The sequence below is a fragment of the Ixodes scapularis genome, unplaced genomic scaffold (assembly GCF_016920785.2).
Source record: "Ixodes scapularis isolate PalLabHiFi unplaced genomic scaffold, ASM1692078v2 PGA_scaffold0__279_contigs__length_252992795, whole genome shotgun sequence".
NCBI lineage: Eukaryota > Metazoa > Arthropoda > Arachnida > Ixodida > Ixodidae > Ixodes > Ixodes scapularis.
In genome coordinates this window covers 39,968,764-39,986,273 of record NW_024609835.1, presented here as the reverse complement: position 1 = coordinate 39,986,273, position 17,510 = coordinate 39,968,764, and the positions used below count along the sequence as shown (strand labels likewise).

General features: G+C 43.4%; 1 protein-coding gene across 1 annotated transcript in view; it reads left to right on the top strand.

The window, feature by feature from the left end:
• The first annotated feature begins 345 nt into the window (after positions 1–345).
• LOC8042310 (amine oxidase [flavin-containing]) overlaps positions 346–17,510 on the top strand; it is a 57,888-nt gene continuing 40,723 nt past the window's right edge. The window contains exon 1 of the mRNA XM_029975922.4: positions 346–606. Within this exon, the coding sequence (XP_029831782.2) occupies positions 564–606 (43 nt within the window). The 5' untranslated portion in view covers positions 346–563. The remainder of the gene's footprint in view (positions 607–17,510) is intronic.

Here is a 17,510-nt window from a genome sequence, read left to right as displayed (position 1 = left end):
TTATTTATTCTAAATATTCAGCAAGTAGACCCCTTGAGAGAAATCATTATGGTACCATTATATAACTTTTTTTTTCTTCTGTTAGATGTGTGTTCTACTCGATATTTTTTTTGTCGATGTTCGTTGAAATTGTTAATATAAATACCTCATACTTGGAGTCGCTCGCGTGACAAAACAGAGCCGAGAAGAACGATCCGTGCATGGCCGCATGGTTCTCCCTCTCTTTCTTTTTTGAATCTTATCATCCTGTTTAAGTAGGAGAGATAAAGTTAAGTGCTCCTGGTTTTATCGAAGGAGGCTTTGTCGCGCGGGCGTTCCGCGGACAAACGATTCAACGAGCGCTTCGAGTTTCAGGCTGCAGCGAAGAGATGCAGTCCGACTTCACGCTCCCACGTCGCGAGGCCAGCTGGATTCGCGCGCGAGCGTGCCAAGGTTTCACCGCCAGGCGGCGCGAACGGAACTATCTTTAGAGAGGCTGCTATCGAAAACCTGTGTTGGAGGGGCGTCGAGTGTTTTGCGACTGCGGCGAGCGTCGGCAGGAGCGAGAGCGTCGCGCTGCGAGCATGGCACAGGGTCCTGTGATCGTTATCGGCGCTGGTGTAAGCGGTAGGTACCACCAACCCTCCCCTCGCGCGCGTTCTCCTCGCCGCCCGATGGAAACTTAAAATATCAAGCACTTCTCATTCGGCGTAATAATTAACTCTTCGCTTTCCTTCAAGGTTCCCGCCTCTATTGCCCTAAGTTCGGCATTACGAACTTTAATATAGCACTATGTGTAATCTCTGAGGAAGAGAGGCGTTTTGGGTGCGCTGCATTAGAAATGTATATTACTTTCAGAAGTACGCCGAAGTTGCTGGTTTTATTGCAAGCTCACATCACACTGTAAAATCAGAAAAACGAACTAATATCCGCTTGCCTACTTCCTATAAAAAAAAAGAAAGAAAGAAGAAAGGTACAGTTTAAGTAAATAACATGAAGTCAAAATAAGTTTTATTTGCCTCAAAATGTGATCTGATCTGGAACACTTTGAAAAACCTAAGCTGTGGAGTAACAAAATAAAGGTATCTAAGTTCTGGTATAGACTTTTGTATAATTGAATTCTTTGTAACTTAGAATAAAATTTATTAAAAGTACCTTAGTTACCTCTTATGAGCAATGTATAGCTGAGTTAAAAAGGCTCCGACTTCTCAAAATTGTTTCAATAAATTCACAAATTCACGCGTTTTCTCGAGTGATATTCCGCTTCAATGGTGTCACGTGATCGCCTTCTTGGCTATAGCTAAATAAAAAAATAAAAATGTAAGAACATCAGCACTATGTTTTTGTATTTGTTCCGGGCATTGATACGGAGAAGGGATATGGAGGAAACAGTCCTTGCCAAAGTGGATAACTATAATTGTCGACTACAACAAATTACAAAAACAATATCAATAAAACAATAATAACAAGAACAAAAATGAATGCATGGTTTGCTAGCCAGCCATTACTATGACGCCCCTTATGCGTATAAGGTTTGAAATTCTTTCTAGAACAATAATGTAAACGGGGTCACTGTGCATATCTATGCGGCAAAAAACAGCCCAGCTCTATGTACGACGTAGTGTAGTGTAAGGCTGCCAAGACTGCGAGCTTTCTTCTTTAAATGCTGGAACTCTCTCTCTCTCTTTCTCACTATGGTTTCGAGTGGCGCCGGCAGGTGACTCGTCGACCCGTGGGCACGCACAAGACGGCTCGTGCCACCTCATGCTCCACAGGCGCAGAGCTCCAGGGAGGTTGTGCACGCGCAGAAAGACCACGGTGTACCGCGGTGTCATGGCAACGAGATAATTTTTTTCGCTCTCATACAGTTTCGCCGTTCACATGCAGCGGTTTTGTCCCTAGAGCGGCGCGATTTCTGCCGTCACGGCGCTCTGGCCAGCACCAGCGGTTGAGCGGCACGAGCGCCGCGACGGCAGAAATCGCGCCGCTCTATGGCCGAAATCGCTGCATGTGAAACAGGCTTCACTGCGTGTGAACCAGGCTTGAAGCCGCGGGCACGGTGGCCGCGGAATGATGCAGCCTTTCGGATGTCCGTCGAACGAACGCTATCTGATTCGTCGCGCCGCGCGTTCAGCCATGCCATGTCCTCACCTAAAGAGTGTATCTTACACCCTGGCGCATGCTCAGAACGAGCTCACATTAATAGGCTTCTAAGACCGACAATCTTGACGGTGTGCAATGCAGGTCGTAAAATAACTCTGGAAGCTTGCAATCAGCACGCACCGAGCAGTCGCGCACACAGCTATGGCCGCCAGTGAATACGCCCTATTAGCCCCGAGAGCGAACACAAGCGTCGCTGCGGTCGCCGCGCCGGGATTGGATGAGGTATACCGTGACGTCAGGGGGAGAACTCCGCTCCGCGATCTGGCATCGGCTCGCTTCCCAGCACCGGTTTCCTGGTTTGGCGTTGTGTGCCGCATGCTCTTCGAGGAGCTGGACTTCGTTTACCCGGTGTACAGGACATTGAGTTAGGCCGATATTGACGTGCTTCCGTACATTTTATAAGCCTGCTTGTCCCTTTTACCTTTAAAATTGCGTTACAAATCCCGAAAGCTATCGACGGAGGCAATTCCGCCGATGAATCTCCCCGTCCGTCCACACGACACAAGGCAATCTTGCGAGGGGTCGGTGAAGCGGTGGCGCAAGTGTTTCGGACTCTGGAATTCTGTTTCCTGCATGTTCATGATTTAAGACGATATTACATCCCGCTTTCAAAGCATTTGAAGTGGCATTGATATCATGGGCCTTTGGGTGGTCGGCAAATTAGCTCGCGAACCCGACTCTGCGCTGCCACTCTGCATGCGCTGGTTCGCAGATGTTTTAAAGGCCCTGCGTCTGATAATCTTGGAATGCTCGTGGAACAGGGTTGTTACCCATAAATGTAGCTTCTTTGTGAATTAATGATATAGTTTATACACGTATGCGGGTACATTTCTTAGAATCTGCACAATTACTGGAAATTAGTTTGTATGGTGGCAGCAAAAACACCAGAATTGCCGCCAGTTGCCTGTATGATATGTGTTGAACTGCCAAAATATGCACGGCAATAGTGCCGTAATATAGAATGTTTATACATTGTCCTGTCATTCTTTATTCCAGCCTTGAATATTCCGAAAATACACCGTTTAGTCTGAATAGTCATTTCCAATTAAAAGACACACTGCTGCAGGTCCCCAAACGCCTCCTCAGCCTCCAAAGTCCATAGAGCTGGACTCTCTGACAACAGAGGAAAACAGGAGTAAAAGCAAGCATTCGAACGTCTGTCCAGTGGTAGATGCAGCACTAGCAGCAGAAAATGTGGAACCTGTGAAGGGCGACAGTCTGCGTGAGAAAACCTTCTGGTATTTTAGCATCAGGACAATTCGATTTAAGTAAAATCTCAATTTTAGGGCTTAAGGAACAAATAACGAGCTAGACACCTTCGCTTACGTTTGTTATACATTACTTGACGGTTGATATAAACAAGACTCAAATCCACAGATACCACCCGCGTAGTCTATTGAAATACTATCCGAATCTAGCAAAGGTCAAATGCGAGCAATGTATATAATAAATGTTCCTCGATTTTTTTTTCTTTGCCCCTGCACTTGGGCTGTCTTACTTGTGATTCTCTCTCCATGGCCCAGATTGTATTTAGCATGTTGCTCGAGCAGCATGCAGCTTTTCTGCGTCGGCGATCTTGTTTAAAAACAGAGATACAAAAAACAAATAGTAGACATAACCTGCCAATTCATTCAAACCATCAGCAGCATTTATTGTGCGAGATGTAAATCTATAGTGATGCTCCTGCAATTATGGCCATATTTCTTTATTTTCATATACCAGCTGTGATTCATGCGTTGCCTGCCTTGTTAACCATGCTTAAAATGTTGGTTGAAGTTTCGCTTGTAGCTACAGGCCATACCTCAATAAAGGCACATAAAAAAATTTAAACTTCCTACGAAAAACACGCAAAAAGAAAATTAAATAGAAACGAGCGCGCCGACAGCTAGCGTCGTCACAGCCTCCACAGGGCGAGCGGGCCGAGTCGGAGAAAAATTCTCTCCTCGCCGTGACGTTACCCCGGTTCGCCGTAAGGGGGCGCCACGCGAACTTCTCGGGGCTAATAGACCGACACGCCGATCGGGCGTCATGCTGCTGCGGTGGCGCTGCTGTCGGTACGGAGCATGCGCAGACGCTTCACCTCGCGGGAATCTGTTTTCTGCGCAGGCGTTTGCCCACACCCGGTATGGGCAAACGCGGCCCTGTTTGTGAACAGAGAGTCGTCCTATGCCAACGTTATGAGATTAGCTCAGTTACGGAACTGCTCATAGACGCTGCTTGCACGAGCAATAACCCCCTCTCTCACCATGGCTCGCCTCCCGTCGTTCGACGCGCTGGACGCTTGCTATGCTAACTGTAGTGTGTTCTATGGAATACGTAGGTTTTGGAAGCACATCGTCTAAATGACATTCCACCATACCCAATGTATGGTGGAATGCCATTATGGTAGACTGCTGACACAGTCTTGAAACGAAAATTTAGATGGCGCCTAAAACGACGGGAGGCGGATTGAAGTGAGTGCGGTACTCCTCGTCGCGAGAGTTCCACAGCTAAAGTAATCTATACCCATTTTCATACATGTAGGTGAAGTTTAGATTAGAGATATGTTATCTTATCAAGACGTATACGTTCCAAACGACTAAATCATCGCTTTTAAATGCGACAAAAAACTCTCGAAAGAACTGCTTCGCGCCGCGCATGAGCCATGCTCAAAACTTGCTTTTTTCTTTAGGTGAAAACTGGTGTAGTAATGTTGGCCTTTGCGGATCGCACGTTTGTCTGCTTCTTTTGCAGGGGTTGTGATGACGTCAAACGCCGAGTTCTGATTGGTTCTGATTGAAGTATAGTGGGTAGATCTCAAGGCAGCTTGCTTTGAGGCCTACCCACTATCCTTCAATCAGAGCCAATCAGAGTTTGGCGTTTTGACGTCACCATATCCCCTGCTCAAGAAGCAGACGAACTTGCGTTCTGCATAGGCAGCGTTGCACATAACTCGTGATATGAAGCAGACGGTTTTATAGGCATCTGTTTATGAACGCGGGCGTGAAGTCTGAAACACAGGTGCGAAAAGAAAACAACAACAACGACAAGGGAGAACTGCACGGAATTCGGAATATGCAAAAATAATTCCACACTAATTCTGTTGGAAAAAAATAATTAAGGAAACATTACGCGCGGGTTATTGCAGCACAGACATCGTAAATATGATTCTAATGAAACCACATTCGCAATGATTGTGCACCAATACCCTCGATTTCGAAAGAAAAAAAAAAGGAAAAAGCGAAGAACAATTTTAGGGCGTTCCAAATTTTGTGCATTGATGGGTTTGTTTTTTACACAAATGTTTCGCCTTTACAGTTCTATTTGTTTTTCTTTTTTTCATTTTGGGCGCAATGGGTTACACAGTAGGTTACTGACGCTGTACACTGCGGAGTTTTTGTCGAATCCTTTGTAGGGCTTGTGCGAATATGCCATTGTTAGTTTTGGAGAGTCGATATCTGTTGGCGAAATAAGCAAAGCAAAACCACGACCGGAAAAACAACAACAAACAAACATTTTTTTTTTCACGAAGTTCTTGGTGTGTGAGGTTTTGTTTGTTCAATTCGGCCGTGCTGACAGCACCCTCATTTTCTGGTGACAGCAGAGGGCCAGAAATGGTGGCTCAATTCATACGCATCAGAAGGGTAAATTATTGTAAGCAGTGAGAGAGTGCAGCCGAGCTGGTAATTAATCGACATCTTGTGAACCCTCAGATGGGGAACGATAAAAGATTGAGATTTTGTTGTGTTCGTCCGTTTTTTTTATCGTTCCCCATCTCAGGGTTTACAAGATGCAAATTATTGCTTCACGCTAAAATGCAATATAATTTTTTTTACGCGCGCAGAAATGTTATAGGCACGTCGCCATTTCATAGAATTCAAACAATATTTTTGTATGGCGCTGTGAATTCTTGAGTCCACTATTTCTCATCCGTTAAGAAAATTATGAAACGAAAAATTCAAAAAAGGATAAATACACTCACAGAACCCGAGATAATTTTTAGAACCATGACTAAACATTAAAACACTAAATTAAAAAAAAAAACACGTTGATTACTGAGTTTCAGGTAAGTCGTCCCAAGTACACTTTGACCTATTTTAGCTTGTAATGCCCCCCCCCCCCCCCCTCGGTCCCAAGATATATTGAAAAGAAAAAAAAAGCATTTTCCATACATGCGATGATCCTATAGCCAAAATCACTTTCGAACTAAGCCATTTTAACAGAATCTGAACGCGCACTTCGAATCCTGTGTTTCCGGCCTTCCCTCGTATATTTTACTCGCCTACCGGGCATTTACAATTCAAGTTATTGAGGAAATATCACTTTAGATATGTTAAATAACTGGTTTGGCGGTGTGTTTTGATTCGTGCTGATTGCAACGAGTCTGTCGGCGTTCCCGCAGTTTTCCTGCGTTTTATATTTTTGTCTTGGTGTTTATATATTAAATTCTAAGTCGAATATTAATTGTTACCGAAATGATATAAATGTGAAAATACAGATTGCCAATGCACATAATGCGGGTGACTGGAATTTCATAAGCAATTGAGAGGCAGTTTGCGCGGCGGAATTTTCAAACCCGCTCTACCTCAAGTGATTGAAACTATTGCGAACTCCCCAATTAGTTGAAATATAGTTAATCACATTTGAATACTTTACATTTGTAATATGCCCCTTTAATTCATTTTTAATGTAATCAATTCAAAGTATTTGTTTATAATGCAGTAGGTATTATTATTATGATGTAATAAATTTGAATATAATGTAACTTTCAATTTATTAAAACCATGAATAAGGACATTTGTATTTTGATAAAAACCCGTTCGGGCTATCACAAAAAAAAAAAATTAAGATGAAAACAAATGGAACCTTAATACAATCCAGAAATAACCTGTTCGCTTTGTTGGCTGGTCACAGAAAGAATAAAACAAACTAGGGACAACATCTTTTCGTATTCTAATGTCGTAGCTCGCAGGTGCTACATATGTGTCAGGGTATGATCGGACACGAGTCGCAATGAAGTTTCTCATCAAGGTGTTACCAGGTGTTTGCTACCACACCTACCGAAGTACATTTCCATCGTTCTGATCTGAAGTGCATATATTGTGGCAGTTGAAAGTTTCAATGGCCAAGACAGGTTACCGGAAGTTTCAAGCGACATTAGGTGAATTAGTTATTCTGGAAGAATAAATATATATATATATATATATATATATATATATATATATAGATATAGATATATTTCCAGGATATCTAATTCGCATAATGTCGCTCGAAGGTTCCGGTAACCGTCTTGAATCTTAAAATTCCATTACCACCCATGTTTTCTGAATTTTCGTGCATAGCACATGAGCTCATTTTATCTTACAGACTTGAAAAACAAATTCATACATTCAAGCAAGAATTTGTTGAAGGCATGATTCGAGGTTTGTCACTCTAATGTCTCAATGTCGTCGTAAGGATTAATCTCAATGAGAACAATTTTGCTTCCAGTGAGCAAAAATGACGTCACTTTAACTTACCACAGAAATTAATTTAATCATGATTCATAAATGTAAATTCGAGAACAGCCAAAACCGCCAGAAAAAACAACAACAAAAAAGGCGCTAACATGAATGGAAAATCGATGAAAATCCCGACGCCAGCAGAATTGCCATATTTCCCGCTAGACTACTCAAAACCCCGGAACATTTAACTGGAAAACCACTAAAAGAACACACTGGATAACCAGCTACTTTCTTTTCTTCCTCATGAGTCACCGTCGCCGTGTGTTCGCGCCGGATCGATAACTAAACTGGCACCGCGACGAGGTCAGCATGTGTTGACTTTGGCCTGGCCGCCGGCGCGCGGGCTGTGTGTACGCGACGCGACGTGAATATTTCAGGCTCGCAGACTGCTTCGATGCCCTGAATTTTGCACGGCGACGGCGGAAGAGAGGAAAAAAAATGTTTCGACTCGTATCGGTGCCATTGTCGGCGTTCGCGCGCGTACGGTGCGTGTACTGTGTTCGTTTTCCAAAGCGGCAAACCGGCGCGTGTGGATTCGTAAACGTTGGAAAGTCCGTAACAGGAAGCCGAAGCGTTTCACCATAAAACATCCCATCAAAAGACGCGGTGGTCCCCTCAGACATGACGATAGAAATATCTGTAGAAGAATCTGGAGTTCCTTCTATTCCTTCTGTTGTCCTTTTTTTCTGGCGCTTTTGGAATCTAAGAAATATCTGATGGAACGCCTCAAGAGTGTTCGAGGCACGCTTCTTTCGTACGTATGTGTGGTTCGGACATGTCTGTGGAAAGGTGTTGTACGACTAATGTGGAAGGAGACCGTCATGGGCAAGGGACAAGCACGCCTGTTTCTGCAGACTGTCTTTTGCGCGATGTATTCACAATGTGACCACGCACTTTAATATTTCGCTAGACGCGCCTTGTTTGACCACACGGCGCATGCTCGGAACGAGTGTGCGCGCCGAGAACGCAGATCTTGGGGACATCCTTTTGGCAATATCGCTATACAAATGTATGGTTATACTATTTCAGAAGTTCATTCTGCATTTTCAAAACTGTACTGCTGCGGTACAGTGTTTCGAGAGTATTTTGATTTCTCTATCAAAGTACATTAATTGTCGGTGGTGCTCCGGTTGTAGCGACATTATCGGGCGTTTATAACTCTCTTGTTACGCATTCGAGTACTCGTTGCCCTACAAAGAAAATTTAAAGTCTAGCATATACATAAAAGAGCAAAAAAAAAAAAAAAAAAACTGAGACAAGAGGACAAACACAACTCGAAACTTCGCCGTAGATTTTATTTTACGGCAGCCTTCTTTATGTGCAACGGAACACCCCAGCCTGCCAGCGTCGGTCAAGCCCACAACCTGTGGAGTGGGCTTGACTTTCTGGTGCAGCTTCATTGAATTAGTTTGTTGTTGACGCTATCTGCGTGCTTCCATTGACGCTAAGTGTGCGTTTCAGTCGATACCTTCTTCTCATTTACGGCCATAATAAAATTTTATGTACTCTGCCTATTTACACATCTTCTATATCCCTAAGACACCGATCACTCTGATTTCACATACAGAGTCAAATAACACTGAGACTCGTGCGATGCAGGATCCCGAATCTTAGTTTTGAGTCACACGAGATTGGCTTTTCTTGGCCGTACTGCAGAACTCATGAAACTATAGAACGCTCATCTTTAATTCGCCGCGGATTGATGTGCCAGCGTCAGCGATATTGGGCATAAGTTATAACCATTGCCAGTGTTTGATATTCCCCTAACAATGCGAAATATCATTTTGTATTAAAGCAACCTCTTTTGGCCCCTCATTCGACGCCCTGCGCGGGACAGTACATCCGAGGCTGCACTGTCAGATACAAGCAATTAAATTCTGAGGTTTTTTTAGTTTAACAGAGTAACCGTTTCATGACCATATAGTTATACATCACAAATGCAACCTAGAGTTAGGTTTTTATACATATACGAGTGTTAGAAATGTCAACAGTACTTCTGCTCGGAGAGATTTGTACGTATTGAAGGGACACCGAAACGCCAGAAAGTGATGCTTCAAAGGGCCATTACAAGACATACATGTCGCAGGCTCATCTCTACCTGAGAAAGCAACAACATCTGGGTGCAATCCTTACGTCGCCAGACCAATTTGAGTGATTCCTAGATATGCTTCACAGCGTGCCTCCGCCCCCTCCCCCTTAAACGTTTTCCCCCTGCCCCCCTCCCTAAAAAAATATGAGAAATGTGTTTTTTATTGCAAAAATAAAATACTCATCGTCGGACGCTCATTCTCTTCCAAATGTACCCTTAGTAGTGTCAGCCAAATGCTAAAGTTTAGGAACTAACCGTTAACTCAATCAGAAGTCGTAGTAAGTGATTTTCTGAAAATCTCAGTGGTAAAAAGGGGCTCGTTTTCGCCCGTTCTCGGCAGCTGGATCCATCCAGCTCTACGTATCGAGAGCTCCGTCGGCCATCATTTTTGCATTAAAGATTTCAGAAACTCACTTCAAACAAATGAAAAAGATGACGGTTAGTTTTGAAACTTTAGCGTCTAGTTCGGACCGCTAGCGATATGGTTGGGCGGAAAATGTACGTTCGGCAACACGTATTTTTATTTTCGCAAAAAAAAAAAAAAAAAAAAAAAAAGCTCTAAATTTTGTTTGAGCAGTTTGTTTTCGAAATATTTCGTTGACGCAATCTGCTTACTTCCATCCACGCAGAGCGTGGGTTACTTCGTAGTTGACGTTCCGAAATAGGAGCATGTTTTAAGGTCGCTCCTAACTCAAAATGTGCTAACAATGTTGTTTTTTTGTTGGGGACAATTCATTTTGTGACCCAGGTGCCCTATTTATGTCGCATATATAACATGTCTGACACATATGTCAATGCCTCTTAGAAAGGTTTTTGATACAGGTTACGTCCCACTAGGCATACACACACAAAAAAAAAAAAGACTGTCCACAAACATCTCTAGCACAGCTTGTCAGCAACAGTCCTCTTTTATTTGTTAGGCTGAAGCGTCCCCAGCTGGCGATAGAAGAATTCTTGCTTGGGAAAGGGATGTGCTCATAAAAATCGCTAAAAAAACTAGAATTTTTTTTTTTGGTGGTTGGAGAGCAGCGTTGATAATTTATTCACAGACAAGGCCCTACAAATTTCATTCGGTGTTCCTATCGCTTAGCAGCCAATCAGATTGATGCTGTAGTTGCGAGTTACTACAGGTACGGTATATTCTTTTACAGCAATAATATAATGGTACACCGGTTTTGTGCGACGCGTGTAGTTTTGCGATTTGCACTACAAAGCTGCGTTCGACCCAAGCTGTGAGCGCCCCAGCTGCTCTGAGTCATTTCAGTGTGAGCTCTTTTACGAACTACCAGAGAGTGCCTCCATCGCACTGTTCCTAAAGCCTGTAGGTGTACTTTCATAAAACGACGCGCTCACCAAAGCCAGTGCACGATACGCCATAAAAAAGAAAAAAAAAGAATTGAATTACACTTTTTAGTGCATTCTTGCGAAACGACTAGAACGAGCCTTCAATCTCACATATGATGGAAATCCTCCCACGCAGCAAAGGAAATTACAGACACACGTACAACCACAGACACAACCACACACACAGACACACACACGCACACACACGCATACGCACACGCAGACAGACACGCACACACACGCGCGAATACACACACACAGGCAGACAGACAAACATACAGGAACACACACATACAGGCAGATAGACAAACATAAACAGGGGTATACGAAAATAGGGGTTTCGAGTTGGATTCAAATAATGATTTGCCCAAATAATTCAATTCGCGGCTTTCAGATTCCTGGTATTCGGGATTTTTGAATAATTCGATACATCAAATTCAGGGACGCTTTTTATATGGTAACATAGCCCTCACAGGCCTCTGCTTGGTCTAAATCAAGCCTGCACTAGCAAGCTTTGACTGACGAGTTATATCCACCGAAAGTAGTTCGTTTCGTGTCCTCGAACGAATCAGTCAAGCTCCCAGTTTCTTGGATGCGCTGGATGAAACCCCGCAAACCACACACCTCGGGATTTCCATTTCCATGCTCTTGTGTCCACTGCAGCCAGCTTGGTGCACTACAAACCTATTCCCGGTTGTCACTTGCATAATAATATAAATTATTCACGAAATACAAATAGCAGCAATACTTGAACCAATCGCTTCGCTAACCCGTGGCTCCGCTCTCGCACCCGGCGTCGAGCGAGTTGCAGGACTAGGTGACGCAAGACAATTAAGCGGTTCAGCCATATCCGTTCACTCATCCAGCACGCTGAGTATCCACAGGTGAATGGGTGTGCATATGCGTCAGCTCTGTATTAAGACCCTCGATAAACTAGAGTAATTAACACCGTTCTTATTCGTGCTAACCACTCTAGTTCCCGCGTCCTTAAGGAGAATAAACAAGGTTTTTTTCACACCTATCGGCTTTCTTTTTAATTTTGCGAATATTCCGAAAAAAATATTCGGTATTCGTATTCAATTCGATATTTGAACTTTTGGCAACTCTTCAACACTATTCAAGTTCGAGTTCGGTTGGAGTTTGAAATTTCAATATTTGAACACCTCTAGCGAATATATTCATGCACAGATTTATTCGGCAGGTAACAGAGGCAGATGGACAGATATGACTCCCAATTCGTAGCACCATTTAAATACTTGGAAGCATCTCTTTGCAAGTGGAAAAAAGGGGGAGGAAGACGATCTACTCAGACGCGACGCTTTCTCTTCGTGTTTTCGTTGTTCTTTCGTCTTGTTCAGTGTAGGCGTTCCTGTTGAATAAATCCACCGTGTTCAAGCGTAGCAGATGGTGCTAAGCTTATCGCCTTCAAAGTCTCTCACCAAGATTTTTTTTTTCTTTTTACACCCGAGGAATAATAACGTAAATAAAACCGAGAGGAAGTCTTGCATTCTGTAACATTTTTTTGCTTTGGTGATAATAAGGCACGCTAACGGTACATAGTTTTACTGGTAAACTGTTTCAATACGGGAGATAATAAACACGTTTTAATGTAAAGTTGGAGAGTTGTAGTACACTCACGGATTGTCTGCATTGTGGTAAATAGTTTGCGGCACTCTGAAGAGGAAGTGGCAAAGTCTCCGCGGTGCGCCAATTTTTCGGAAGTTTCGAACTTAAAAATGCTGAACGTGCGATATTACAAAAGACTAATCCTCTGACTAATCTGCGAAAGTTCTGTAATTCACTGAACTCATGTTTATGTCGAGATTAGAAGAGCCATTTCTGGACAATATAGCAATTTCTCAAAGAGTAAGTCATTCACTTTATAGCTTGTAACAGTATTTTATGTGACCCTCGGTAGGCATCGACAGATTGCTGCGGTAGAAAAATACCTTGCCGTCTAGAAAGCGGTGTGAATCCCCCAGAAAAGCTCACCGAAAAAAATCTCACTGAAGAAAAGCTCACCCACCTTTGTACGTGTTCGGAGAAAAGCGCAGCAGTCTTCTGACAGAACCGGAGAAAAGCTCTCCTTGAATAAATTATTATGTAAAATGGTCGTTGTCATTTAATAGCCATAGTGATACTAAGGATTCAGGCGTCTCTCACGCAGGCGGTACACCGTGCAACAAAGTTAGCTCTAGGCGTTTTTTTTTTTTTTTTTTTTGGGGGGGGGGGGGGGATTTTACTTAGAGGAGGGGTTGATCAGGGTCAAACTTTTATCGCATAAGTTTGTGTCCCGAATGAGCAATCTCTACAGCACCGTCCAAAGGCCGGTGAACATTTTTTTTCGGCGAGCTTATCTACGATGAGCTCTTTTCCGCTAAGCGTTTCTCCACTGAGCTCTTCTCCGCTAAGCTTTTCACCCCTGAGCTTTTCTCCGCCACACACGCGGTGTGCACTGTTACGACAATGTTTTTGAGATATGGACGGCTGTCAGTCAACCAAGGCTTCGTAGTATAAATAAAAAAAAAACGTCTTCATGTCTAGTTCTTACACTGACTTAAAAAAACAAATATTTTTTCGGCATAACCAAGACAATTAAGGCGCCAAATAACATTGCCTAAAATGTTCGTCCAACCTTTTACTCAAAACCAAAATTACTTGTACTTTTGTACGGTTGTCCGGATAGTTAAAGGCTACTTATGGCACAGCGTTAATAAATTTTGTTCATGCGCGACTGTTTTTATCGCGTGAGGTTGTGATCTATCAGAACGAACATCGTGATGAGGGATCTTAACTCGTCACAAGCAAACTCGTCACAGCCAACTCGTCATAGGTGAACCCGTCAAATCGGGCAAGTCGTCATGGGCAATCTCGTACACAAGGAGAGTCGTAACAGAGGTCAACTGGATCCACTTTGTCGTAATTTATCTTTCTCTCCAATCATGCGTATGCAATTTGACTTCGATAACTAATGATAAATAATAATTTACACTTTTTTTTTAAACACGACATGATCCTATTGTCGGCAAGGAGTTAGAAAGCGGTAGAAGTTCTGCTTCCATTACGCGCCCGCAAGCCTCCACCGTGCTTTGGTGTCACAGATGATATTACGCGACTCGTCAATCAAAGGACTCTTGAGATAACGGAAGCATCCAGTGTTGCCAGATGGTCCCACCAAGAAACCGCCGAGCGACTGGGAGGTATAGCTCAAATATGGCCAAAGCCGTAAAAAAAAATATAGCCCAAAATAGCCAAGACTAAAAACAATGGGTTTTAAACCTTATATTGATGATTTCTCACACTCATACAATACACGTTACAATCTTTGTTTCAACCCTCAGATGCACCTCCTTTTGTGTACATTATGTTACTTGTGAATTTGTCAAGAAAAGCTTCGATAGAATGAAAATCCGTACAAAACTGGACCTTCCCTCGTAGGTTTTCAGAAATACAAAACACACAGGCAGCTTTATTGTGAAGCCCGGGAGATATGATCATACAGTAAAAGAGCAAAACACAGACGCAGAACAGTCAGAGCACTGTTCTGCGTCTGTATTTTGATAAACCAGAAACCCCAATATCTGAGGTCCTTACGATATCCCACCCGTCTCTTTTTCTTTGTGAAGAAAATTGGTGTCACCCATTCATGTTCACTCTAGTTTTATTTGTGTGTCCTTTCTTGGGGTGGACAACGACTGGAAGGTAGTGAATTGTTTCGCGGTAAAACTGCGGACATCTCATTTTTACAAACTTGGGTGCCTAAAAATTCTCACAATGGGCGCCAAAGCAGCATTTGGAGAGTGCAGTCTACGTCCGGGCAGAGCCATATGCGCCCGGGTTGAAGGGACGCTACCGGGCCTGAGGTAATAGTGCAATCTGTTTGGCTTGCTCCACTGCACTGTAGAGAGACCGCATGAACTCTGCAAGCATTGCTTCACTGCGCATTGTGAAAAGACCAAAATTTGTTGAAGTTTGAAGCCTTTCTCCTTCCTATCTCTCCTCTCGACTAGTCAAAAGAGAAACAAATTTTTTTTTTTCGAAACTGTACAAAAGTTTGAAAATTAACTAGCCGAACTTCAAAGTTCGGCGTCGAACTCGAGGTTCGACAAAAGTTCGCCGCATTCTTAGAAATAGCCCAAATAGCCACATAGCCAAACACAAAATTTTGACGCCAACTAGAAAAAAATGTAGCCCAATTTGGCTATATATAGCCCAATCTGGCAACACTGGAAGCATCCCTTATTACACTGTACGAGAAAGGTACGCGTATAAGGGCACCGTCGATTGCGTTATATAAAAAAGAGATCGGAAATTTTGTATAGACTGAAGCCATTAGATGCTGTTAGCAATGTAGTGGCACGTTTAAGCTGACGCAGGTTAATTAATGTTTTATTCATAGTAAAACCAGCTGTAAACCAGCGCTTGGCTTGCCCAGTTTCTTTGACTCGGCTTTAGTTTATATTTTCGAGCTGTATTTATACACCTTGCAGAAACAAACTACTTGGAAAATGTTCGCTCTACTAGAATTGCGGAACACCTCGAACAATGAAGAACAGAGACGCCACCAAAGACGATACTTAACGACTGCTACGCTTCCACGTTTGCACATCAAAGAGTGTTCCATGTTTCCCTATTGTGCAGGAAGTGGCGACCTTGCAAAGCTTACAAAAAGGGGATAATAACAAATAAACAGCGAAACTAACGATCAGACCGAAAGGCCGTTCAAAACCGCCGCCTGCGAACAAACAAAAGGAGAGGCCAGTTGTCAAACTGCAACAAAGCCACTCAACCCCCGGGAAAAAAAAAGAGCAAAAAAAAAAGTACCACCACTTTTCCTATTATGGAATCATTCAGAGCGAGATGCCCTCTTCGACCAGTTCACCTAGGACCAGTTATCCTATGACGAGTTGGCTGTGACAGGTCGGCCTGTTCCCTATGATCGGATTCCTACGTGCACCTTTTACTTTCCATACCCTTGAAGGGTATCTATGCTGATAGTGGTCAGCGATGGCGAGACGAGCGTGTGGGCTATGACCGACAAAGGATATCGTCCACTTGAAGTGACTGGTCGCTTGCGGCGAGAGGGAAACAATAGAAAAGACTTATCCACGGTCTATTCTTGAGACGGTTCGTCACTCGAAGCGGCCGGGAGTGTCTCGGCAGCTCAGTTGTACACAAGGCGAAGAAAAACCGGCCGGAAACGCTCTCGTCGTTTGTTGAACGCTCGCCAATCAGGAAGAGGAAACGACCCGAATGACATTCGTAGAGCCATGTGATAGATGTCCTGACAGTTCCTGTTCTCCGTCATCAAGGCCTTCAAAGTTAGCGAAAAACAAACAAACAAACAAACAAAGCCAGTGAGCGTGGCCTTCTGGACTACGAATATATCGTATTTCGTCGCATGCATTGAAAACTAGTTCTTGCTTTTGCTGGCGTAGATTTTATGTAGGACCGTGTGCACCAGAGGCGTTCTTTAGATTGTGTAAATTTACCTTAAAGAATTGCCAGTAACCTTCATTTCCAAAGTCCCATAATGAAGAGAATGCAGTATGAAAGTAGCGATCGTTTGAAATTGTTCAGAAGACTTTAAACAGTCGTGTCGGGAGTGTGAAGAACACATAATTTAATAATTCCACGTCACATTGTCACGTAACGTCAATTACCTCTTCAAATTTAAATTTAATCATTGTATAACTAAACGCGAATTCAGGTGACGTCACGCGTCACTGGTCACGCAGGAAGCGTTTTCCCGCTAATTGTAGGTTTAAAATCGACATCACATGACCTTACGTCACGAAGTCAAGTCGTGGTATGTCGTATGATACCATGACATCAGGTGGCGTCAATGTTCTCGTTAAATGTTTACCCGCTGAATTGAGGAATCCCGGACAAAAGCTCACCGGACAAAAGCTCACCGGACAGAGGCTCACCGGACAAAAGCTCACCGGACAAAAGCTCACCCATTTTTTCACAGACCCGGACAAAAGCTCACCAGGAGAAAATTTCATGTTGGTCTTAACAAGTGTGCGGACAACTTAGGTGCATGCGTACGACACTAAAATACAACGATAACTTTTAAAGAAAACCCATGCATTCGTAATGAAGAGACATTGTGTCTAATCTTTATGTGCGCGTTTAGCGCGACATAAGCGCAATGAAAAAGCGACGTCAAAAAAGGGTGACTTCGTTTCTTCGGTCACTCTTCGGGTTCCAAAACTTCGGTTCACGAAGTTTCTTGGGCGTGGCACACGGGTGCTCCGACATACCTTGAGTCAAGCAAGCTTGAACTTATCAGCTCCATTCTGTTTCAATGACCTAAATGTTGGTCCCAAATCGTTGCTTCTCAGCCTGTAATGGCTTATCGTCGACACCCTTGCATGGGATGGGATGCCAGTTCTCATAAAAATGGTGGAATGTCCATCGCGTCCGTACTTTATTCCAACCCGTGTTTC